At 37.7% G+C, this 27,181-nt stretch overlaps 1 protein-coding gene across 3 annotated transcripts in view; it reads left to right on the top strand.

Annotated features, from left to right (window-relative positions):
* The window catches only part of CPOX (coproporphyrinogen oxidase), a 33,286-nt gene extending 6,337 nt beyond the window's left edge, over positions 1-26,949 (top strand). Inside the window, exons 4-9 of one of the 3 annotated variants that reach the window (XR_002822953.1) lie at positions 378-519; positions 3,077-3,295; positions 8,051-8,155; positions 9,232-10,724; positions 14,554-14,628; positions 26,435-26,949. Coding sequence is in view for 1 of the 3 variants with exons in the window: in XM_004390444.2 (XP_004390501.1) it covers positions 378-519; positions 3,077-3,295; positions 8,051-8,155; positions 9,232-9,319 (554 nt within the window). In the remaining 2 variants the exon portion in view is untranslated. Of the gene's footprint in view, positions 1-377; positions 520-3,076; positions 3,296-8,050; positions 8,156-9,231; positions 10,973-11,020; positions 11,045-14,553; positions 14,629-26,434 lie in introns of those variants that run through there. The other 2 variants (XR_002822954.1, XM_004390444.2) reach the window with 2 other exon arrangements.
* Positions 26,950-27,181: the final 232 nt, after the last annotated feature.

Genomic DNA, 27,181 nt, shown 5'->3' with positions numbered 1-27,181 from the left:
ACCCAGAGATGTGATTTTAATTGAGATCTAGCAGAGGTATATGCAGCCAGAGTTGAGATCCACTGTCTGGTCCAGTGTGTGGTGTTTATCATTCACTGTCACGGGCATTATCATTCCCCTGCCCTGTGTATCATTTCTACTCTCTCACTTTTTAATTTCTTACTTCTCTTTTTCTTTCTGCCTCTACCTCTTCTTTCTTTCCTGCCTAGGCCTTACCAGCCATTTAGGGCTAGAGACATTGTTCTGGTTTTTGTTTTTTTTGATTGTCACTCATTTCATGCTTAATAAATTTAAGCTGATAAGTTAATTTGCTAATATGATTAATAGTGTGCTGAATCTCAAAGTCCACATCAGAATCATATGTCTTGACTCGGTAGGTAACAAGCAGTGGTGGTTTGGTGGTGGATGTGACCTTACTCCAACATACTTGAACCTAGACGACGCTGTCCATTTTCACAGAACTCTAAAGAAGGCTTGTGACCAGCATGGTCCAGATCTGTACCCCAAATTTAAAAAATGGTAGGTGACGGTATTGAACTTACCATGATTCTAAAAGTATATTCCGTTTTTCTCTGTGGGTCCCAAAGGTAACTATTCTGTTACTAAACACCTTTTTCAGCTTGTGAAGATGGAACTTTGCTCACCAGAATTGGAATACCAATCTTAATATGAGGGGTTTTAATAAATTAGTTATTTAGAAATATGTGTATGTCTATAACATACATTGGAAACCCCGGTGGCACAGTGGTTGAGAGTTCAGCTGCTAACCAAAAGGTCAGCAGTTTGAATCCACCAGTCACTCGTTGGAAACTCTATGGGGCAGTTCTACTCTGTCCTAGTAGGTTCGCTCGGAGTTGGAATCGACTCGACAGCAATGAGTTTTGGTATAACACAAATTGGGCAGCAGCATCTTTTTTTGATCCCAGATGATTTAGAATGGTAGAATAGAAGCCTTACAGAGCCTTACAGAGGAGTGATCTGTGCCTGAGGATGAGGGGCTTTAGAACTTAGGGTGGTATAGTCACCATCCCAGATGAGTGCAATTGTCCTGTTATTGCCATGGGAATCCATTTGTGCGTGGAAATGATCAGAGAACTGAGGACTGAGGGTGGGTGCAAATATACTAGAGATTTTGACAAAGAGAAAAGTGGAATTGAAGACTTTTGTTAAAAGTAAAGGAACTCTAGTGATAAAGTAAGAAAAGAAAAAGAAACAGGAATATGTGGTAGATGGATCTTGGCATAAAGGAGTAAAGTACTCAACACTGCTTAGAGCTGATTGGCATTCTTTACTAAGGAAAAACAGAAAGGCTTTTGGGTTTTGTTTTGTTTTTTTTTTTGCTTTGCTTACAGTGCTAATAGTTGGGGAAGATTGATGTTATTTATGCAACAGCATGGATTTCAGCTTTAAAATTCTCAGAAAAAATAAAAACACTTGCATATTCTCTTGATTTAACATTAACACTGAAAAATACGTAGCCATAGACACATGCATATCATATGCAGGTTTTTTTAGTGTTTTTTTTTCCTCTGTCCCACAGACCAGTATCCTTGCAGGGGAACTGGTGGGTAGACATTTCCTTCTTGGCTTACTCTTCCCAGCTGTTAGTGAAAGACTTTAAACATGACTGCTTAATAAAATATCTAAGAGTAGGGTAGTTAAAAAGTTTTTAGTGTAAGTATTTAGTAAAACTCTTAATTTTATAATCTCGTGAAGGGAGATTTTGAAATAATAGGATTGGGCTTAAAAGTTGATGTCAACCATCTTGCTCAGGTATACTTTCTTAACTAAATTAATACAATGTTCATGTACAGGAAAGCCAACAATTCACAACTGGGGTGAATTTTACCACCGCATCCATTCTAGGGATTTGCATATGCTTGCTGCCTTGTTTTGTTTTATTTAAGCAATCAAAGCTGTTTTTAAGGTGACCTTTGAAATTGCTTTTAGTTTTTGTTTGTACAGGTTTTTATATTTTGGAGCCCTTATATAGAGATCATCAAAAGAACTATATTTCCAAGATGTAAATTATTCTACAAATTTAACACTTAGGGAATAGTTTCTTAGGAAACCCACTCTAGTGGGCAAAGATAGGAAAGACTCAAGGACGCATGGATCATTTCATGTGCCGACTCATTTGGGCAATGTTGGATATGACTGAAGACTCTTATTCTCTCAACATTTCCTTCCCCCAGCTCCTCCCACCGTCATGCATGCCATAAAACCAGACAACCAAACCCGTTGCCATCGAGTCGATTCTGACTCATAGCGATCCTATAAGACAGAGTAGAACTGCCCCATAGGGTTTCCAAGGAGCAGCTGGTGGATTTAAACTGTTGACCTTTTGGTTAGCAGCTGATCTCTCAACCACTGTGTCACCAGGGCTTCATGCATGCTATCAAGTTGTCAAATTTTATTGCTGACAGAAACCTCAGAGATTATTTACCATACCTCTCTTTGGTGAATAGAAAACTGACTCTAGAGAGTTCAGGGGTTTGCAGCCAGTCACAGACCTGGTTGGTGTCATTATTGGTTGAGAATTCCTGTCCCCCTGCCTCCTGCAAAAGCAGCAGTGCTTATGAGGGCAGCAGCACCACTTGCTTCAAGAAATACGGTATTAATATTGGACTTTTGATTTCTGTTTTCACTAAAAGTTCTTAGAGTTTCATACCCTTTTGATAGACTTAGCCCTGGTGGCATAGTGGTTAAGAGCTCGGCTGCTAAACAAAAGGTCAGCAGTTCGAATCCACCAGCTGCTCATTAGAAACCCTATGGGGCAGTTCTGGTCTGTCCCGTAGGGTCAGTATGAGTTGGAATCGATTCCACAGCAACAGGTTTGGGTTTGGTTTATTTAGATAGACTTATGTTAAATTGCCTTGTTGCTTGGCAGATAAGAGTATAAGCATTTTCTACATTGAAAATATCTGTAAGAAATCTATCTAAAACCCTAGTTTCTTTATCATAGTTAGAAGTAAAGGAATCAAGGATAGTGCTCTAAACAGAAATGTTCACATTGATTTTTCATGTCTTTCTTTTCTTCCCTTTGGCCCCTGATTTTGCCTTGTTGCATTTCCAGGTGCGATGATTACTTTTTTATAGCCCATCGAGGAGAGCGGAGAGGCATCGGGGGGATCTTTTTTGATGATCTTGACTCTCCATCCAAGGAAGAGGTGTTCCGCTTTGTGCAGAGCTGTGCCCAGGCTGTAGTCCCTTCTTACATTCCCCTTGTGAAAAAGCACTGTGATGACTCCTTCACTCCCCAGGAGAAGCTGTGGCAGCAGCTCAGGAGAGGCCGGTGAGTGACACGAGAATAAACAGTCTTCTTGCATAACTGGGGGAAGTGTAGCAGCAGTAATAATAGTGGCTGCTTTGCTGCTTGGACAGATACTTTGTAATGGTCTCCTTATTACCCTAGTTATTTTTCATAAGTAGGTGAATATTGAATTATGTTAAATGAATATTAAAGGACACATTGTATACAATAGTATTATAAGAATAAAAACCACTTGCTGTCGAGTCCCACTCATAGCGACCCTATAGTACAGAGTAGAACTGCCCCATAGAGTTTCCAAGGAACAGCTGGTGGATTCGAACTGCTGACCTTTTGGTAGGCAGCTGAGCTCTTAACCACTGTGCAACCAGGAATAGCAAAGTTTATTTAATTCATCTATACATACATTAGAGACTCATAGTAGGCATGTAGTAAATACTTACTGAATCTAATTCAGCTGATTTCTTTTGGTTAGTCTTCTAGCAATACCCGCCAGCCTTAGGCCAAGACATGATCATCATTTCATGTTTTTGCTGCTTGGTAAACTTGGAATCACACCTCTTTTCATTCATCTTAAAGGTTTCATGAATGTTTTAATTGAAGTAATAATTTCAAAAATTATTTATACTTAAGAATAATATTTATAAATTATGGAGCCCTTACTATGTGCCAGATAATATTTTAGACACTTTGAATCTAATTTTCTCAACAAACTAATGAGATAGGTGTAATTATTACCATTTTACAGATGATAAAATTTAGAAAGGTATATCCCTTGCCCAAGATGACACAGCTGGTGGATCTAAGACCCTAGATGTGGAACTAGGACATCATGACTTCCAAACTTACAACCTTTCCTGCACTCAAAGGAAGTTAAGTAGTTGAATCAGTTTGTGTGTCTCACTATGGTGCTCGTTTTAGCCAGCCTGCTCTGTGCATTGAGTTCGGTGAGCTCAGTTGGGTGACCAGTCTGAGGTCATCTTCAGCAATACGTACTTGTGAATCAGCTTCAAGTTTTCCACACAGCTGGACTATGTCCGTTTCCCACTGCCATCTTAGTTGCATCTATACTACTAGTCCTTGGCCTATAAAAGGGATTTTCTCATTTAATGTTAATTCTGTCTCAGGGGTAAGAAATGTTGGGTACTTAAGAAGGTAAAACTATTGCTCTGAAATGGCCAACTTAAATCATGTTCCAAAACTAAAGAGAAATGATTTTTGTGTTTGCCTATATTATCTGGTTCCCATTTATAAACTTGGATAAGTGAGAGTTGATTAAGTTTTCTTTTTAGAAATTTCTGAAACAATGCATATGTTTTGGGACATGTTTGTTTTTATTTGTTTCCGTCATTCTTAGATATTTTCTATCACTCCTTCCTTCCCTCACCCTACTTTTATGGTGTGACTCTGTGATCAGGCACTCTGCTGGCTGCAAAGGTGAGCATGAGATGGATCTTGCCAAAAAGAACCCCACAGTTGAGTGGGGAAGACATACTTAAAAGGATAATTTAAAACTCTATGAAAATGCGGTTCTAGTTTTGTACAAGATTTCATATGCAAAACTGGTGGATTTTTTTGAATACTAATGAGGTAAAGCCTTTATAATGTATAAAACTTCTTAGACATAGGAGTAATTTTTTTTATTTTTTTTATATCATTTGATGACAAGGTGTTTTTTTTTACATGTATTTTTTAGAGCAGTTTTAGCTTTACAGAAAAATTTTGCAGAAAATACAGAGTTCCCATATACCTCCTCACCTGTGTACACAGTTTCTCCTGTTATTAATGTCTTACATTCCTGTGGCACATTTATTACAATTGATGAAGCAATGTTAATACATTAACTAAAGTCTACAGTTTATATTAGGATTCATTCTTTGTGTTGTACAGTCCTATGGGTTTTGACAAATGCATAATGATACGTTTCCACTGTTGCAGTATCATGCAGAATACTTTCATTGTCTTATAAAATGCCCTGTGCTCCACCTACTCATCCTTCTCCCCTTCCCCCGAAGCCCCTGGCAATCACTGATCTTTTCACTGTCTCTAGTTTTGCCCTTTCCAGAATGTCATATAGTTGGAATCATAGGGTATGTAGCCTTTTCAGACTGGCTTCTCTCACTTAACAGTATTCATTTAAGTTCCTCCACGTGTTTTCATATCTCGGTAGTTCGTTTCTGTTTGTCACTGAATAACATTCCATTGTATGAAGGTACCACAGTTTGCTTATCCAGTCACCTGTTGAGGGTATCTTGGTTTCTTCCAGTTTTTGGCGATTATGAATAAAGGTGCTATAAACATTTCACCTGTAGGTTTTGGTGTGGACATAAGTTTTCAATTTATTTGGATGACGAGGCATTCTGAAAGTTACATTTGTGGGGTATATCATTGCATGTCTGGTGTCTTTCGAGTTAGGCAGAAACGTGGGGTGTTAGATTAACTTTCTGTGGTGTGGTGTGGTGTGTGACTGTTGTTCAAAGTGAGCCTTGCTTCTGTTCTGTCTCCCTTATCTCTGAGCTTTAGGATGGTAGTACCTTCTGCGGTTTAAGATTACCCCAGCTATTTACTGGGGTTATCAGCACTGTCTTCGCTTTCTTATACTACGTTCCTAACCCCCTATCTATATCTCTTCCCTACTCCCCTCACCACAAAATATGAGTTTGCTTTGCAGTGGCTAGCCTGGTTCCCTTTTGACTTTACAGTCTCTTATTTGGCAGTTTTATCTAGTCTTTTGCCCTCAGTTACATTCCCTAAGCCCTTGAACTTCACTTTCATAGTCACTTTTTTCGTAGGAGAATAGAAACTAAAGGTGTTGACTCGTTTTTGTTGTTTTTTTTTGGGGGGGAAGGAGAAACAGGATAATATTTGGAGCATTAGTTACGTTAAAGGGAATGGTTAAAGTCCATAATTCACAGGCAGCTCAGAGAGGATAAATGTAAGGGAAGGATCAGAAATTCAGATCTAAATTGAACCCGGTGGGAGTCAGAGAGTTTAATGTAGGGAATGTGGCATCATTCACTCAAGAAACAAAAGGAGGCAGGGATCCTACAGGTTGATCACAGGATAGAAATTAAGTGAGCCAGAGGAAATTAATTTAGGGAGCTCCTTACAAGGGTCTGTGAGGAAGGTCTTTGTATATATTAGTACAAACTAGAGAATCATGACCCTCCCTTAGAGATCATGTTTCAGAAAGGTAAGATCAGGGTTAACAAAAAGGTGGCCAAAAGACTGAAATTCCCTTCCAGAGTCTTGGTGAGGAAGAAGTTGGGAAGCTTCTCTTAAATTATCTTTTGTAACAGGCATGAGGTAGGTATTAGTTACTAGTGCACAAAATTCAATCAACGGTAAATAAATGATGAAGGCTAAGAAGGGATCCATGGATGCATTTTGTTTAAATTTTTATAGAAAGGTCTTTAAAAAAATTGAAGTGCTATGGGATTCTAGAAAATATTTTGATTCTGTGGACTTAAAGAAAGGAGCCCTGGTGGTGCAGTGGTTACGTGCTTGGCTGCTTACCTAAAGATTGGAGGTTCGAACCCACCAGCTGCTCCACGGGAGAAAGATGTAGCAGTCTGCCTTCCATAAAGATTTACAGCCTTGGAAACCCTATGTGTCAGTTTGTCCTATAGAGTCGCTATGAGTTGGAATCGACGCGACAGCACCGGGTTGGATTTACAGACAGGAGCCAGTGGAATAAATGTTAAGATCTAAGAAAAGTTTAGACCAAGAGAGTAGTTTCTGAATGAACTGAGAAATGATCTGAAAGAGGAACTATTTAGTGAAATTTTTAGATCTGTGGATCATTCTAAATTCTTTTGGGTAGTAGTAATTATCCTTTTGAAATTGAGGCAGACAGACCATTTCACAAAGTATACCCTGAAGTCAAAGGCAGACATAGACTCTAGGCTGGATGGAGTCTATGTAGATCTGACTCTGTGGCAGTTAATAGGAAACTGAGAGCTTGGCTACTAATCAAAATGTCAGCAGTTCAAATCCACCAGCCGCTCATTGGAAACCCTATGGGGCAGTTCTACTCTGTCCTGTAGGATAGCTGTGAGTCAACATCGACTTGACAGCAATGAGTTTAATGTGTTGGACCAAGTTTTTGCTGATGTTAAGGATAGTTTTCTAAAAAACTAAAAACTGAGCACTGTAATGCAAACACTCCCTTTTGAGTACAATTATTAATATGCAGGAAGATTGGATTATATGACTACTTGTTGATGCACTTAACTACTTTAAGAAAAGGGGAGTCTCAGGATATATTAGTAATTATTAATACATTACTGTTAGCTATACTTGGTTTTTCAATTATAAATGTTTTATACTGTCTTAGTGAAAGTACTTGTGAGTTATAGACAGTGAAATGAAATCTTGACTCTGAAACATCTCAGACTATGGGAAGGGCCAGCAGGAGCTGTGCTATCCTGAGAAAGAATGACAGTTTTTGTTTTTTTTTAAATTGTCCTTGTGCCTTCAGGTTTGCAGCTTTGTGTCCATTCTGTTTGTTTATTGGAAAACATAACCTTCTTGTTTCATAACTTTCTGTGCTGGGGCAGACTCTATATCCTTTTGTTTGGTGGGAGAATACCCTTTTATTCATGCTCGTCCAGATGGAGAAAACACAACTAGCCAAATACTGGCGTTCTCTGAACCAGTTCCAGCTGACTGGGGAGGGGGCAGAGGGGAAAAGCCCTCCTCCCCTTAAAGTATTTATTATGAGCTAATCTTAAGATTTTACTCTGCTGACCCTTAATATTATTGATGTCTTTATGGCAGGTATGTGGAATTTAACTTGCTGTATGATCGGGGCACAAAGTTTGGCCTCTTTACTCCAGGATCCAGGATCGAAAGCATCTTGATGTCTTTACCTTTAACTGCCCGGTAAGGAGATAATTTACAGTAGTTATTCCTCCTCTCCTTGATTCCCTGTCCCCAACAGAATATGAAAGTTAACACCCCAAATGTCTTACCTCAGACTTAGTTGAACTTGATTTTGCTGATTTTATAGGAAAATCAAGATCAAATAATTATGGAAAATCAAATTGGCTTTTTAAGGGGTGAAGGATGAATGGCCTGGTGTTGTGTGTGAGAACAGGGGGAGCATACGAGTGGGAAGTTAGGGTGGTGGTGGTATCTAAGGAGGCCAAGTTAACGTTCCCGGTACCTGGGAATTTTCTGGGAAGAGCTGTGGGCAAAGCAGTTTATTTGAATACATCAGCTTTTTAGACTTTATTAGAAATTAATGTTCTTGGTAGAAACATCTGACTTTCCAGGATGAGGTATTATACTTGTTTAAAAGCATGAGGGGTAATTCAGGCACACAGCTTTTTCTCTGTGCTTTACGTACTGCTCTAGTGGTCATCCGTAAACGCTCGTTGAATTTGTTTGGGGAATTTTGAAGCCACGTATATATTTATATTGGTGCTGTTAGGTTGAGGGTATTAAGATCTGCAGTTGTGTTCTTGGCTATAACAAAGTCAGAATTATGTGTGTCCAGACTGAAAGATCAGAAAAAAATTACATAGCTTTTTTATTAAGAAACTTAATTTCTTTTGTTGTTGTTGTTATGTGTTATCGAGTTGATTCTGACTCATAGCAACCCTATAGAACAGAGGAAAACTGCCCCATAGGGTTTCCAAGACTTTAATGTTTATGGGAGCAGAGCACCAGGTCTTTTCTCCCGTGGAGTGGATGATGGGTTCCAATCGCCGACCTTTCGGTTAGCAGCCAAGCACTTAACCACTGCACCACCATCACTCGCATAATTTAAAAGTCTAGTGGGTGCAAGACACATTAGGCACAGTGGAGACAAAGACGTGTAAGGCATTTTTTACTCTTTTAGAATTTCCTATATTTAGAAACTTTTCATTTATTTTGAAATAAAAAGTAAAGTATGTGTGTCCTTTATTACTTTTATTATTATTACATTTCTTCCCTTCTGTTTTGGTCCTGCACAGATGGGAGTACATGCATTCACCCTCAGAGAATTCCAAAGAAGCTGAAATTCTGGAAGTTTTGCGCCACCCAAGAGATTGGGTGCATTGATGGCAGGCAGAGCAGCCATGCTGGGGCTTGGGGGACACAGGGTGTGTGCCCCCTCCCCCTGGCTGGCATGTGGCCACTACAGAGCAGTTTGGTACCCGTGCCTTCGTGTTTCCCAGTTTTCTTCACTCTGGGCCTACCTCCTTTGCAGGGGGTAAAATGTGTTTTAAACACCAACTTCCTGGTGGATGCTGTCAGTGTTGGTCTATGAGATGGCAAATTGTTTGTTCTTTAGAGCCATTTAGTCAATATAAAAACTTGTTTATACTTCTAGAATGGTTTTATATGACTAGTTTATGAAATATGACATTGAATTTATAAGTCCTGAATAAAGAGAATCTAAATATTATAATTATATCATGAAGCTTCTCATTTTTTTTGTTTTCATATATTTTTTAAAAGTTTTCATTTTTGCCACAAAAATCTCCACACTGGGATAAATTTCATTTTCATTAATTCAGTGAAATTGAGACTTACTAGTAATTTTAGGAAGTAGCTTGAAACTGAGATAAAAGTTTTACTTTGTCCTTCCTAAAGTTTCTTGGATCATCGTGCTTATATTTTATATCCCCCTGGAAACCCTGGTGGCATAGTGGTTAAGAGCTCGGCTGCTAACCAAAAGGTCGGCAGTTTGAATCCACCAGGTACTCCTTGGAAACCCTATGGTGCAGTTCTACACTGTCCTATAGGGTCACTATGAGTCGGAATCGACTTGACGGCAATGGATTTTTTGGTAGAGACCAAAATATTGGAAAATAAATATTCATTTTTTTAACTATATATACTTAGGAAAACTTGATATTTTCCTAGTCTCTGCATGTGGTTCAGTTCAATGATTACCTATAGTTATTAACCTCTAAAGTGACATTATTGGTATTTAAAGATGTCTAAGTTGTAATTTTGACTTTTGTAGAACTATACCATATTTTTGTGCAAATAACACACGCTTCCTATGTTTGTTTACCAACCGCGCCCTCCCCCTGAGGTATTTTTGTAAGCACACTATGCTAGCATGTAAAAAAAAATGGGCGTAGTGGCACTTATGAAAATACTTCGCGGGGGAGGAGACAGTTGGCAAACAAACATTGGAGGCGTGTGTTATTTGTGTAAAAATATGGTAATTTGTTAATGTTGGTATTCTCTGTACTGTTGAATGTGAAAAGTTATATCCCTGGATTCTGATACTTAAAATTTTCTATTCTAGACATTTCTGTATGGAAGTTTAGACTAAAAATAATGCTGGGAAAGTTGTGATTTTAGAAAAGTTTCTCATTTTGGAAATGAATTGGAATGAAATTACCATCTTTCTCAAAATAGAGTTTCTGCAAAATGGAGATTCTTATCTTTGCTCTTAAGAGAATATCACAACAGAATTTCTAATGTGTAGCTTCTTTGTTCATATGATAATGTGAGTATATTGTTTTGATTTATAAGTATTGAAATTTCTAGGGAACAGTATCTTCTACTTATTAAGAATTGTTTTGGAATATGTTGAATATATGTTACTGTGTGTGACTTTTTAGGGCTAGAAAACGTATGAAGCTTAGTGTACTCTGATTCTTCAACTGTTTTACAACAGATCCACTAATAAATTTTATTACAAATAAGACTAAGAAGTGTTTGCATTCTTCCTTTTTGTCATTATAATTGATAAAAAGAAGACAAATATTTGTTAGTACTGAAACTGTGTTTCCTCACACTTAGGTATGAAAATAGTTATTGAAAACCCTATGGAGCACAGTTCTACTTTGACACACATGGAGTCACCATTTGTCAGAATCTGCTGAACAGCAAATGGTTTGGTTTTGGTTTTTTTAGGTATTTAACCAAGATAAATGAAAACCTAAGTTTTATACTTAATTTTTCATAGTAGCTTTATTCATGATAGCCAAGATTTGAAATAACCCAAATGCCCATCAGCTGGTGAATGGATAGAGGAATTGTGTATATCCATACATGAGAATACTTCTCAATAAAAGGGAACAAACTTGATAAATGCAACAACATGGATGAATATCAAAAGCATTATACCAAGTGAAAGAAACTAGATACAAAAGAATACTTACTGTATGACTCCATTACATGAAAACTTAGAAAAGACAAAACTTTAGTGATAGAAAGTGGATGTGTGGTTGCTGAGGGTGGGGAAGGACGAAATGAATGCACTGTGAAAGGGCAAAAAACCTTTTGAGATGATAGAAATGTATATTGATTGTGGTGGAATTACAGTACCGTGCATTTATCAAAGCTCATCAAACTTAAAATTGGTGAATTTTATTATATGTGAATTATTCCTCAATGAGGCTGATGAAATGAAGAAAAAAAGTGTAATATAAAAATACACCCACTCAGCTATCAACCTGGTTAGGTTCTAAAGACCAGGTCTTTATGAGAAAATGGGCGTTATGTGAAAATGGAGGATGACTACATCATTACATAACTGCCAAATTACATTGCATAACTGCCAAACCACTGAGAATTAAGGCCCAGCCAAGTTGACACATAACCTAAACCATCACAGCCATCGTTACTCACTTCGCACCTCAGTGTTCATTATTGCAGGACATACATTGTTAATGCATAAAATAGATTTTTTACTATTGTCATAAATGTGGAATGTCAGATAACAAAATAGTCAATAAGTGAAGAGTATAGGAACAAATGTTCAAATAAGCCTTTTAAAATAAAAAGTCTCTTATTGTAGATCTGACAGCCTTTGTGGTTTGTTTAGGGCTTTTGGGTGCTGGGAAATACACTAAGGTGAAATTTGAAAATTTTTTCTGTGAATCTGCTTTTCATGCTCTTTAATAACCATGTAATTTTCATTACAGAAGAGGCTATATCTGGAAAAAAAATAGCATAAGTACTGAAAAATAGATCGTTCTGCCATTTATTCAAAGTGAATTTTTCTTTAAAATTCTTATTGACACCTACTCTGAGTTTACTAGGGCCCCAGGCTGTACCTCCAAATGGCCTGGCTTGCATTTCTTTGTTCCATGAGCACATACTGAGCACCTGATTGTACTGTCTCACACAGATATGCTAGTGGTCGTGCAGAGTAGGAAGAAAGGGTTGCAATGTTTTGGAGCAAATTTCTAACCAGTACTTTCTATGCACCATACTAGTACTTCCACTCCTACTGCCATTTAAAAGGAGGTTAAAAAAAAAAAAATGCAAATAATAGAAAAATTTAAAAAAAGGTAAGTAGAAAGAAAATAGAGTTAAAATTAGATAAAATCTTACCACCTAGTAACAGTCCTTATTAACACGTTTAATTATGTATTCTTCCTGACACATTTATTATGTACATCCTCATGCTAAACATTCTAACCATAACTATGTTTTAAAAATATGCAGATTTTTTAATGCCAATAAAATGCATCTAAGTCATTTTAATGTTTTTATAGCATTTCATTTTACCTAATCTAGTTAGCCTGGGCACTATTTTTCTTTTTTTAAATTTGGTTTGTTTCTAAGTTTTTAGCTGTCATAAATAACACTGTTATTAAAGTCAGGTTTATTAAAGAATAATTTACGTACAGTAAATTCACCCTTTTTAAGTGAACAATTCTATGAATATTGACAGATGCATACAGTCATGTAACCACTACCATAATGAAAATATAGAACATTCTCATCAGCCCAAAAAATTCCTTTGTGCCCCTTCGTAGGCAATCCCCTACCTCCATGCTCATCTGTTTTCTATCCTTGTAATTTTGCCTTTTCCAGAATGTCATGTAAGTGGAATCATAACAGTATAGAGCAAACAAAGCTCAGCATAATGCATTTGAAATTTATCCATTTTATATGTACTATTACTTCATTCCTTTTTATTGCTCAGTAGCATTGCATTGTGTGGATGTACCACAGTTTGTTTATCCATTCATCAGTTGATGAGTATTTAGGTCAATTCCAGTTTTTGGAAGACACTACCATAAAAAACACTTTAATGAGTATCTCTTTACGTGTATGATTACTTATTTCCTTAGGATTAATTCTAGGAAGTTAGAATCTCTGAATCAAAAACCATGTACTTTAAAAAAAAGCCTTGATAATATATTTCCAAGCTGTCGATCAGAAATGTATAAATTTTAATCACCAGCAGAATATGAGTGTTACATACTAATATCAATCAGGCATGGGAGAGGTGGTTAAAAGGTATTTTATTGCTATGTATTTCATTACTAAACTCATTTTTAAAAACTCCTTACGCATACACTCTACCAACAGTACGCCAGAGCCATCTTATATCTTAGAAAACTATACATTGTTATTAGTTTTGAGGATGAATAAATGCTTAGTTGACCCAATCTTGAGTTTTGTTTATTCTCCTAAGTAAGAATTAGTTGTGAGTATACTTGAATTCAAAATAGCAGTCTTTCCTGATCATGGAAATTGTGTGTTGGCCCATCATCTAACTCAGAGAAGCTGTAGCAAGTTGTTTGGCTCAGCCCTGCCTGCATGGCTTAGAGCCTTTGCATCTACAGGTCCTTTGCATTTTAGGTCTAGAGTAAGGATGAGTCGGAGTGGAGAGCACAAGAGTTGAGCTGGGGAACTGGGCTGAAGGCATGGGCAGAGGGCATGGGAGTGAGAATTGGGGAAAACAGATGATCACGTTTACGATAGAGTTGCCTTATTTTATTTGCAGTCAATTTGGAGTAAATAGTTGCCAACAGCATGGTCTTTGGGATCAGGTAAACCAGGGTTCCAGTCCCAGTTCTACCATTTACTAAGTAATGATGAATAAGTTATTAAGCCTCTCTAATTTATCAGTTTCCTTGTCTGTAAAATGGAGATGGTATTATTTACCTTGTAGGGTGGTTTTAAAAATTAAAAAACCAGTACCTAAAATTAGAACATCTTAAACAATATGTCGAATATTTTATTACTTATAATATTATATTTAATTCTTTCCAAATATCAGCCATAGCAAATGATGAATGTTCTCTTTCCAAAGCCAGAACATTAGCAGGGATGGAGTAACCTGTAATAGATTTATAGCTCCCGTTTTGGGGCAAGGCATGTTTAGAAATACTGTAATCTCTGGCTACATGCATATCAGAAAAAAAAATCCTGCTGTATCTCACCTTCTAAGCTAACCAAACTGCTTACAGCAATGTCATTTCATGTGCCTTATGTTACTGAATAGAGTGTAACTCTCTGCCTGTAATGAGATAAAGATTGTATATAACAGAAATTTACAGGATTTTAAATAATGACTTTTTTTTTTTTTGCAGGTTTATGACATGCTAAACACTGTGCAAAGTGCTTACCTGCATTTTCTTATTTAATTCTCACAATAACCGTCTGAGGTAGGCTCTATATTATGCCCATTTTACAGAAGGAATCTATTGCAACTTAAAGAAGTGAGCTAACTTGTCTCAAGTTATATAGGTAGTAACTTGTAGAAATAAGATTTGAACCCAGACCTACCACAGTTTAAGTTACTGACTACTATACTCTCCTTACCCACCTACTCAACTAAGTGTTTAAATGAGAAACACTTCTGCATGCTACAGAGTACCAGATTAGAAAGAAGCCAAATATGTAAAAAAAAAAAAAAAAATGAAAGGAAGAAAAGCAAAGCATCCCATGCTTACGAAAATACCTCATTGGGGGAGGGGGTGGTTGGCAAACAAATGGAGAAGGCATGTGTTATTTGCATAAAAATATGGTAATTCATTTCTTTATGATTTATCCTTCCATGAGTCTTGCAGTTAGAAGGGCAAGATCATATCTCCCTCACATTACAAACACAGGGTGTTTAAAGCTGAAAAGTAGGTACTTATTCTTTTTTTCCTAGAAATATTCACATTATTTTTAAGTACCACCCTGATGTTAAATAACACATAAGATCAAGTACACATTAAAGAGTAAAAACAACTTGGAGCAGAAGTTAGTGAGATTATTTGCATTGATATAGATAATTTTTAATTAAAATGTTCTTGAGAATATCTACTGACTTATTTTTAATAGTTAAAACTACAACTTGAGTTATAAGAAACTGATAAATTTGGGATTGAATTTGCATGTTATACTCATGGTTAGAAGGATGTCAAGCAATAAGTGGGGAACAGATTCCAAAAGCCTCATGCTGGAACCAAGGACTCCTTGTGCAGGCTCAGGATGGTTGCCTCACCAAACTGGAAAATGGAAGCAACCGTGACTAGACCTGAGCCTAGATGAATCACTATGAAGACTTTTATTTACAAATGTATTATTAACTTGCTGTTAAATAATAGAGGCACTCAGCTGATCCAGCTTTATTTGTGAATTTAGTTTAATACCTCCCCAACCATTTTAGAAGCAAATACATCGATGGCAGAGTCAATGTTGCAACTCTTACTAAAAAGCCAATTTGCTTTTCTAAATGGTTGTATTTATGCCAACTTGTTGAAACCATGATGAGTTAGATTATGTTAAGTGTTATGTTCAAACAGGTTTTGAATGTGAAAGGGGATTACCAGGTGAAAGATTCTTTAAAATATTGATTGAATGAGTTAACTTCTAGGTAGAACCCACTACACTGATTGGAAGATGGAATGCATTTTAATTACCTTACTCTGCTGGTATATGTTAGTGCATATGCAACATAAAACTACCTGTAGAAACCAGTTTGCGAGGTTTTATGTTGCATAACCTATGACTTGGTTTCAAGTAGCAATACAAGGGAATTTAGTCAAGCCATTTGTACATGTGTAAGCTTCATTAACTTAAGTGTGCTAATTTGGGTTTATTATGAAATTATAATTTTATATGTGTATTTCTTTGGGAAGAAGGACCAAATTTAAAAATGTGAAGTTTTAAATACATATTTAATACTGTGACAGGGATAATAGAAGACAGCCTTGAAAACAATTTCTAAATGGGCTTTTAAGAGATATAAACTGGGAACTTCTGTCTTCATAGACTAAGTATAACACAGTTATATAGAGATCCAAACAATATTAAACTTGAAACCACAATATATTGCAAAACAATGTTGGCAAAACAAAGATTAATTAACACATTATCGATAAGATAGTAGACATTATAAATAGTATAAAGACACACCTTAAATATTTTTAATAAGTGGAGTGTGCATTGAATACAGACTGTGCATTGAATACAGATGAGAGCAATTGTTGTTGTAATTGTTGTTGTTGGGTACTGTGGAATTGGCTCTGACTCATAGCAAACTTATGTATAACAGAAGGAAACATTGCCAAGTCCTGTGCCATCTTCACAGTCTTGCTATGTTTGAGCACATTGTTGCAGCCAGTGTGTCAGTCCATCTCATTGAGAGTCTTCCTCTTTATTGCTGACCCTCTACATTGATTCCAAAGAAAATTTCTTGAAGGAGATTTGAAAACTGGTCATGGAAGGATAGACATGAGCATAAAGATTCCAAGCAGAGCTAGCAGCTGCTTTAGCAAAAAGGCCAGATGGGACAGGATTCAGAGAATGTTCAGAAAAATGGTGAGTGGTGGGAGTATGTTGGAAGATGAGGTGCATGGGAGGAATGTAGAAGAAGATAGTCTAAAAAGAAAGGTAGGGATCAAATAGTGGATTGCTTTGAATGTCAGGCTGAGTTTATAATCTTTGCTGTTGGAGAAGGGAAGCTTAGAATATTTGATGAGGGTAGTGGATAATGGGACTTGGGGAAATAATTCTGAAGGGAGGGAGAATGATCAGAGGAAAGTAGAGTACTGCAAAAGTTCAGATGAGAGAGAATGTAGGATCCAGTAGGGTGGTGCCAATGGGCAGAGAAAGGAAGTCAAGAGACAGTTCAAAGGTAAACTCTACAAGATTTGATAAGGGCAGTGAGGGAGAGAGTCAAGTCTACTTTGTGGTTTGGAGTGTGAAAGGCTATGTGGCAGTTTTAAAGATGACCACAAATTTCTTGACACTCCTCCCATTGACAGTAGGGGTCTAATTTTCTCTTCTTGAATCTGGGGCTGGCCTTAGTGATTCAGTTATAACCAATGGACTGTGGATGAGGTGACACCACAGAACTTCTGAGGCTAGATCAGAAAAAAGCATGTTGCTTCTGCATTGTGATGGAAAATTTTATGTGTCAACTTGGCTAGGTTATAGTGCCCAGTGTTTGGTCAAACACTAGTCTAGATGCTTCTAGATGCTGTTGTGAAGTAGCTACATGTGATTAAATCAGTTGACCTTAATTAAAGCAGTTACCTTCCATAATGTGGGCAGGCCTCACCAATCAGTTGAAGGCCTTAACAGCAAAGAGGGAGTTTTCCCTAGGTTGTATTCTGCCTCTGGACTATAAATAGACAGGTTGCCAGGACTCTTCACTCTTCCCCCTCACCTGACCTACAAATTTTGGGACACAGGACTATAGGAAGCTTCAGCCTGTTGCCTGACCTACAGATTTTGGACTTGGCAGTCCCCAACAATCGTATGAGCCAGTTCCTTAAATCAATTAACATCTCTCTTTCTCTTCCTCTCTCCACGCCCACTCCCCATCTGTCTCTCTCTCTTTATGTGTATATACATCTTTCTGATTGTGTTTCTCTAGAGAACCCTGATTAAGACAGCTGTGTTTGTTGGACATGTATTGTGGGGCACACGTAGGCGCTCTGGTCCACAGTCCAGGCAGAGCCTAACCCTTGTGTCATTCTAGCCTAGGCGCAGACGTGTGAGTAAAAACCTTCAGATGATTCCGGCCCCAGCCATTTGAGTCTCCTCAGCTGACACCCCAGGCCTTGCAGAGCAGACAAGCCATCCTGTGGTGCCCTCTGCATTCCTGACTCACACAGTCTGGGAGCATAATAGGACGGTTGCTGTTTTATGTCTTTAAACTTGGGGTGTTTCGTTAAACAGCAATAAATAACTGACTAGATGCCATTAACAGGAATAAGAACGGAGGCAGCTGTTTTGATGAGTATGGCACGCCTGCAAGGCATCTATGCAAGTATTTGGAAACGTGAGTCTACAGCTTAGGAGGGAAGTTCAGACCAGAAACCTAAATTTAGTAATCGTTTGTGTAGTGGTGATAACTGAAAAAGTGAAAGAAGGTGAGCCAACCAAGGAAGTGCACGTCATGCCATGAGACTGAACTTGGGGACAGAAAAATGAGCACGAAAAAGGGTGTCATGGAAGGAGGCTGAGAAGCAGCTCACTGGACACATGGAATAGGGAAAAAGGAAACAGAAAAGGACAAAGTGGCTGTGATTATAATAGGGGTTAAAATGCTACAATAGCTACGTTTCTAAATGTAAGAGAACATACTAAAATAATACATGTCTGTTAACATGTTTGATAAATTGGGAATTAAATTCAATTTAAAAAAAAAGATCCTAGTCCATAAATTACTAAGGTCTTCTTAGGCACTAAAATTTAGACAATAAAATTATTTCCAGTAACATTCCAGTGTGTATCTCTAGTTTCTTGTTGCCCTCAAATATGAAATTCTTGAAAGAACCAGTAGGGGGAGCAGGCGTGCTCAAAAAAATGGAATTCCCGGTTTACGAAGAAAAGCAAATTAGAGGTATAAAAATTAGTACAGAAGAGGTAAAACAATAAAAACAAAAATCTAGAAACAACCCAACTTTAATCAATAATAGGATATATAAATATATATAACATATGTATATGTCTTATAGAGTCTATAAATAAATTTATTAAATAAATTCATATATGTCATATATATATAGATATATGATAAAAAACCAAAAATCCAAACCCAGTGCAGTCGAGTCAATTCCGACCCATAGCGACCTATAGGACAGAGTAGAACTGCCCCATAGAGTTTCCAAGGCTGTAATCTTTAGGAAGCAGACTGCCACACCTTTCTCGCACAGAGCAGCTGGTGGGTTCGAAACCGCTGACCTTTTGGTTAGCAGCTGAGTGCTTAACCACTGCATCACCGGGGCTCCTTATGTAAGACAGAGCAGTGAAAATTAATGTGGATGAATCTCACAAACGTAATATTGAGTGAAAAAAGCAACCTGCAGCATAATACAGACAGTACAATTTGATTTGTATAAAATTCAGTAGATGCAAAGTTAGGCCATAGATTGTTTAGAGATACACATAGGTGACAAAACTCTAATAAAAAAATTCAAGGGTGGGGAATGAGATTGAGGCAGGGCTCACCCAGGGCTTCAAAGTAGTTGGTAGTGTTGTATTTTTTGAGCTAGGTGCTGGTATACAAGTGGCCGTTTCAATACTTCAGTATCTCAATAGAATATTTCTTAAAATCTTACTCCTGTTTTCTAAATATTAATATGTATATACTAAATATTTAATCAAAATCCTTTTAAATCAGGATCAGAAAAGCTGTCTTACTCTGATACCAACTTGTACCTCTGTGGGTTTTGTTGTTGGCATCCTGTGTTTCTTTAAAAATATTTTTTCCCAAATATTTAAATTAATATATTTACTTTGTGGAGATTTGGGAAAATGAAAGTATCAAGAAAAAATAACAATCACATTTTATTCCATCACTCAGATATAACCACTCTTAATACTTTGGTGTCTTTTCTTCCAGGTCTTTATTCATGTGTTAATATAGTTCACACATACTGTGCATATAATTTTGTATCTTGATCTTTTAATTTTATACCTTAAGCATTTCCCCTGTTATTTAAAACTTTCAAAGGCAGAGACAGGCTGGGGTTGAACATAAAGGATTTCTTGAAAGTGAGCTACTGATAGGAGGTGGGGGAGTGGAAGGAGTGCGGGTGGGTCGGGGTGGGAGGGAGACGTGCTCTAACCTATGACCACCCATTTCCTCCATGCAAACTTGGCCTCCAGGCCAGGCAGGAGATTCAAGGACTCTTTAAGTGAATACTTTTTCCAGAAAAAATAGGAATTTTGATATTCCCACCCCAACACCCAGAGCTTCCAGTCAGCTTTTTGGTGCCTCATTATAGGTACAGATGGCCGAGAATCATCAGACATTTGAGGAAAGTCTCCAAGTATGAGAGAGAGAGAGAAAGACCAACAAACTTCTAATTAATATCCTCAAACAGATAAGAAATTAAACTTTACTTAGAAATATGGAGGTAAATAACAGAAGAAAGAGCTGAAAGATTTAAGAATGATTGTTTCTGATGGGTAGGAATAGGACAGGGGATTGCTGTTTTTCCTTATAAAATTCCTTTAGTACTATTTGGTTTTTTAAAAACTGACCGCATTTATTAGGTTAATGAAAGTATTAAAAAGTAAAGGTTGTGGACATTTTTAAAGCCTCAGAACAGCATTTGAATGATGCATGTTTTTCATCATAGAGGTGTTTCTTATCAGAACCAACTTTCCATTTTGTTACATTCATTTTTAACATGAGTTGCCAGTGCTTTATCAGAGTTTTCTGAAGGCCTCTTTCCTGTATTTAATCTCATTCTTAACATTAATTAAATTCACTTTATCCTCTAACTAGTTCTATCTTAGAGAAATCAGGTATGCTTAGAGCAAAAGGTTCTCTAACAGGTTCTAATTAGTTCTTAAAGATTCATAGAATTTTTTGTGTGATACTCAAGTATCATTTCTATTTACACTAATAAGGAAAACTATTTTTCATGAAATTCAAACTGTAGAGTCACAGATTTCAGACACGTCAAGGTATATGTGCGGGGGAGGTATTTCAGAGGGTGAAGGGTTGGACAGTGTCCCAGATGTATGACCTCATTAAAGTTTTTGCCTGAGAGTTTAGAATTTACATTTAAATCATCAATGACCATTTAACAATTTGACCATCATTTCTGGGGTTATGTTTTCTAAACACAGTAGCCCTTGGGCTCAACCACAAAGATACCTCATGAGTTATATAGGAACTTGAGCATCTCTGTGTTTATACAGAAAGGTTTTTAAAAAAAGCATATCCCCGTTTTTATAGTTCTACTTTACATTTTCTTCAAACTATATTTTATTGACAACTTGAAAAAAAATACTGGCCATGGCAGAAAAACCTCCATATGATTTTCTTGCCAATTACTAGAACAGGGAAATGAAAGCAAAGTGACCAAACTAAAGAAGAGTAATGCAGAAAACTTCCTGTTCCTCCATATCTCCCGCCAAATTAGAGGAAGGTCAGTGGAAGGAATGAGTCAACCTGGGACTTGAGCAAAACATTTGGTTTCCTCCATGGACTATCACACAATCTGTATCCTGACACCACAGCCTCCTTGCTTTGTGGTTTGAGTAGTATGAGACACAGCACAGGTGAGCTAAGAAATAAGCTTGAAGGACCCTTGCTGTTTAGGAAAACTGGATCACAAGAAGAAGAATGTTTCTTCCTGAAATCTTTGGGTTTCCTCCTGATGTTGTTACATGGTTTGTTTCATAGCCTGGCCAAGTTTTTGTGTGGATGGAGGGTTGAGGTGTGAGGGGATTGGAGTCCTCTAATTCTTATTCTGCTTTTGTAGTGTGATATTCTGAGTTCATTGTTTCTCACTTCTCATAATTTTTTAGTGCTTGCTATAATCTTAGAGAATGCCAGAAACACTATAAACTCCTCCTTATTGACAGAGTATGAAAATTTATCTGAATTTTTATTAGCTCAGAAAAACATTTCAGAGATGGAAGTAAGCACATATTGATAAATGTATGTACGCAGGATATTATGTTTTCGGCAGTTATATGTTTTTCCTTTGAATCCTTCAATTTTCTTTCATCAGAAATGTTTTCATTATATAATGCTGATAAAAATTTAACACAAAATTCATTTTCCATTTTTGTAACTCATTTTTTTAATGTAGAAATTTTGGTTCTTGTTTGAATCTTTGTGGTTTGATGTTTCATCTCTGGATTAATCACAATACTTTCTGTCCTATTACTAAAATACTCTCTCTTGCATGCACAAGGAACTTCTATTACGCTTTTTTTTTTTTTGCATATCTTTTTTAATTCCTTGCAATTTGTCCTACATATCTCCTCACCCTTTCCTTCTTTAAAAAAAAAAAAAAAACTTGCTGTTGACATGATTCCGACTCACAGTGACCTTATGGACAAAGTAGAACTGCCCCGTAGGGTTTCCAAGGAGCGGCTGGTGGATTTGAACTGCTGACCTTTTGGTAGCAGCCGAGCTCTCATGTCCCTTCCTTCTTTGTTAAAAAAATAAAACAAAACAAAACCCAAATGTAACCTCACATAGTTGCTTCAGATGATGAGAACCTAGGTTTTTTTTGATAATATTTTATTGTGTTTTTGGTGAATGTTTATATAGTAATTTAGGTTCCCATTCAACAATTTCTACACAAGTTGTTTAGTGATATTGGTTACATTCTTCACAATGCATGATTCTTGTTATTTTTGTTCTCCTTGTTCCATTTCCATTAATCTAGTTACCCTGCCCCCTTACATTCTCATCTTTGTTATAAAGTAATTGTTGAACATTAGATCTCATATAGGTGATTTTTTTTAAAGGAGCATAGTACTTACAGGTGATATTCAATATTTTTTGAGCCAATTTGTTATTTAGATACAAGGTGACTTAAGAGCTTAGTTTCCATTCAAGGTTTAAAGAGTATCTTAGGGCAATAGTCTCAGGGAGTCCTCCAGTCTCAACCAGTCCAGGAGGTCTGGTTTTTTTTTGTTTTTTTGTTTTTTTTTGGGAATTTGAGGTTCTGTTCCACATTTTTCTCCGATAACCTAGTTATTAATTTATACTTCTGACTTATCCCAGAAAGGAATTAAGATGACATCCACTACCTGTTTGTCAGTTTGTCATACTATGGTGGCTTGGATGTTGCTATGATGCTGGAAGGTACACCACCAGTACTTCATATATCAACAGGGTCACCCATAGTGGACAGGTTTCAGCAGAGCTTCTAGACTAAGACAGACTAGGAAGAAAGGCCTGATGATCTGCTTCCTGAAAAATCAGCCGTTGAAAACCCTGTGGAGCACAATTGTACTCTGACACACATGGGGTCGCCATGACTCAGAGCCAACTTGGCAGCAACTAACAACATCATAATGCATAAGCTATACTAAGATAAAATCAATTAATAAGAAAAGTTAGTAGAAGGAAACTAATGGTGGAAAATTAAGATGGGGCCAAGAGTGAGGTCAGTACCCAAATACTTGCCAAATATAGCCACGATTTGGCTATACCCCAGCTTTATGTTCACCAGCTTCAAGTTCCCTCCTTAGTGCCTGTGGACTCCAACCTTCTTGCCTTTAGCTTCTATCTTGCCTTCCTTTTCCTTCCTACATGCCCCTGTCCATTTTCCCTAATCCATAAATTTGTGCTTGTGCTTCACCTTACTCCTTTTTCCTCAATCCTTACACTAAAATGAGTGTCATCAAGTCAACTCCAACTTGTGGTAACTCCATGTGTGTCAGAGTAGAGCTGTGGTCCCCAGGGTTTTCAATGGTTGTTATTTTTGGAAGTAGATCGCCAGGTTTTCTTTCCGAGGCACGTCTCGGTAGAGTTGAGACTCCAACATTTCAGTTGGCAACAGGTTTGGTTTTTGGCTTTTTAGTGCCTGGTTAAAAATGAAAGTGGGGGTGAAAATACCTTCTGCACCACCCAGGGACTCTACTTATGCTAAAGAGATGCAGTATTCCAGAGAGGTCATCAGGCCATGAGTTTATATTGCCAGGGTTGGGTTAAGCTCCTCCCTTTTCTGGTGGCCAAGGACTGCTTATGAATAGGCTCCTGGGCTATCTTGGGCTTTCTGTTTACACTTCCTGCAGTGGCCCCATCTGCCAGCTGTTACTAATAATTCCTTACATTGTACAGGCCCATCATGAACCACCAGTTCTGCTGAAGGATCTTACAGTAGGAACTGGCTTTGCTGCCCTAGTTCTCAATTTCTGGGTTTTGATGAAGCTCATACACAATGTCGTGGCTTCAACAACTTTAATCCCTAATGAGGCTGAATCAATAAGGACAGTTCCTGGGAAAAGGTCCAGTGTATCTCTGTTGCTAGAGGATGATTTTGTTCCACTCTCCACCTCTTGCTCACCTGAAGAATACACAGCCCAGACCAGTTAGGGGTTGTAGAAATGAGTTGCTCTACCTGGCAGGGTTCTGAAGCTTCTGAGGAAAAATAACTTTCTAGATTTTTTTTTTTTCAGAAGAAAAAACAGAAACAAAATAAAAATAAAACAAATTATATCTTACAAAAAAGTTATAGGCAGAAGCCCAAATACAAGTCTGTATTTTTACCCCCACTTTCATTTTTAACCGGGTGCTAAAAAGCCAAAAACCAAACCCGTTGCCATCGAGTAGATTCCGACTCATAGTGACCCTATAGGACATAGTAGAACTGCCCCATGGGGTTTCCAAGGAGTGGCTGGTGGATTCGAACTGCTGACCTTTTGGTCAGCAGCCAAGTTCTTAACCACTGTGCCACTAAGGTTCCAGTCAGGCACTAGAGGATGCTTAAATGCATAATGATCATTTCTTAAACCTTTTATACTATTCCCCATAAAGGACTTGGAAGCAGGTGCCCTGAGCCCAGATCTTAGACCTGTCTCATCTGTGTAATCCGGGAGAAGACACACAGACTCTTACTCTTATCACCTCATCTGTAAGGCAGAATGAGTAACATCTACCTCACAAAGTGACTGTGGGAAGTAAATGGGTTAATGTATTGAAAGAGTTACATAAACTGTTAAGTGCTGTGCAGACATTAGGTATTGTCAGTAAAGGGTTAACATAACAGGCCTGGACTGCTCAAGAACTGGCCTTCACCCAGCTCCAGGGAGAAGACCTCTGAGCCCTTGGAGTATCCTGCTTGATCAGTGTCTTTGTATGTCTGAGGCCTTGGGCCACGTCAGATAGTTTATGCTTAAAATGTGACCTAGGGTGAAAGCCGGCGTTTGTATGGCTGAAGCTTTGGGTCACACTGCATCAATCTGACCTCCTCAGGGTGGAACGAGAGGGTCACTGAGGTCAGTCACAAGGGCGCCGAGGTCAGTTACAAGAGCACCACATACCCACATGACTGACCTCTAATAAAAACCCTGGACACCAAGGCTCAGGGGAGGTTCCCTGATTGGCCATACTTTGTACACATTGTCACACAGAGCTGCTGAGAGAATTAAGCCCTGTCCGTGCAACTGCTCCGGCACCAGTAATCTTCCAGCACGAGATTTCTAGTTTAAACTTGCCTCCTGTAGATCTCTTTCACAATCAAGCCTTTGAATTGTTTTTTTCTTGGCTGTAATCTTTTTGTTTGTTTTTTATTGTACTTTAGACGAATGTTTACAGAACAAACTAGTTTCTCATTTAACAGTTAGTACACATATTGTTTTAAGACATTGGTTAACAACCCCACAACATGTCAACACTCTCCCTTCTCCACCTTGAGTTCCCTATTACCAGCTTTCCTGTCCCCTGCTGCCTTCTAGTCTTTGTCGTTGGGCTGGTGTGCCCCTTTAGTCTCGTTTTGTTTTATGGGCCTGTCTAATCTTTGACTGAAGGGTGAACCTCAGGAGTGACTTCGTAACTGAGCTAAAAGGGTGTCTGGGGGCCATACTCTGGGGTTTCCCCAGTCTCTGTCAGGCCAGTAAGTCTGGTCTTTCTTTGTGAGTTAGAATTTTGTTCTACATTTTTCTCCAGCTCTGTCCAGAACCCTCTATTGTGATCCCTGTCAGAGCAGTCATTGGAGGTAGCCAGGCACCATCTAGTTGTACTGGACTCAGCCTGGTCTAGGCTGTGGTAGACGTGGTCCATTAGTCCTTTGGACTAATCTTTCCCTTGTATCTTTAGTTTTCTTCATTCTCACTTGTTCCGGAAGGGGTGAGACCAGTGGAGTATCTTAGAAGGCCTTTGAATTTTGACAAGAAAATCAGTACGTTATTTTTCTACTTAACAATTCTGAGATACAATTATGTCTAATTTGTTATAATCATGTTAAACATCAAATCAACCTAATGCTTTAGAAGAGCAGTTTGTTCTTAAGTATTTTTTTAAACTACTTTAAAAGTCCTCATGGTAACATTAATGTTTTATTGCCTCCACATTGGTCTTGGAGATTATTTCCCATTGCACAGAGGAAACTCAAACATTAGACCTTTAGGTAACCTCTGTCTGAATTTTAGGATTAAAATAGATGTAGACAGCATAAAAATAACATGAATATCCCAGGACTTTCTTTTGTCAAATGTTATTTTATCTGGATCATTAAAATAAATGTTTATTTTTTTTTTTTTGAAAAAAAGGAAGCCACCAATCTGCCGGACGTGGTAGACCCCGCCTGGGGGAGGACAACTGGAAGCTTGGGCCTGATGTCTCCGAGACGCCACCCTATGCACTTGATTTTAAACTAGATCCTTTCACTGTAACAAACTGCGCCTGTAAGTATAACAGCTTCTCTGAGTTCTGTGAGTCCTTCTAGCAAATCTTTGAGCCTGAGGGTGGTCTTGGGGATCCCTGACACAGGTGTTTAGTAAATCAGTTAAAGTCACACTGAAGACATTAGAACAATTTATCAGATATTTCATAAATAGAAAAACTAGGCAAATGATTGGTTAGCACTTTGAAGGAAAAAGGAAGAGTGGATTAGATTAGTCGGGAGTGGAGTTTTGTCATTCCCAATTGCTCTTGCTCCCCTTGCAGTGGAAAATATATACATGCAGATACATTTACATGTTATACATAGATACATCGGTAAGTATTTCACTTTTCGTAGTCAACATCAATAATAATACTTCATTTTTTAAACTAAGAAATTTGAATAATCTAAAGGAGGGATTTAGCTAGAAAAGTGAAAAGCAATTCTGTAAAAGTACAAATAAATATATCAAAATATTACACCTATATATTTATATGTATTTATTTTTCATTTGGGAGGGGAATAACCTGTTACCTTCTGTGTGTTTTAATTTTTATTATTCAGTATTGACTTCCTATCTGCTGTTTAATCTCTTAATTCTTATTTTTTGTGTTTCTCCTTGTGGTCAAGTGTG

The sequence above is a fragment of the Trichechus manatus genome, unplaced genomic scaffold (genome assembly GCF_000243295.1).
Source record: "Trichechus manatus latirostris isolate Lorelei unplaced genomic scaffold, TriManLat1.0 scaffold00299, whole genome shotgun sequence".
Classification (NCBI taxonomy): domain Eukaryota; kingdom Metazoa; phylum Chordata; class Mammalia; order Sirenia; family Trichechidae; genus Trichechus; species Trichechus manatus.
Note: the sequence above shows the minus strand (reverse complement) of the source record. Positions and strands in the feature narration are given on the sequence as shown.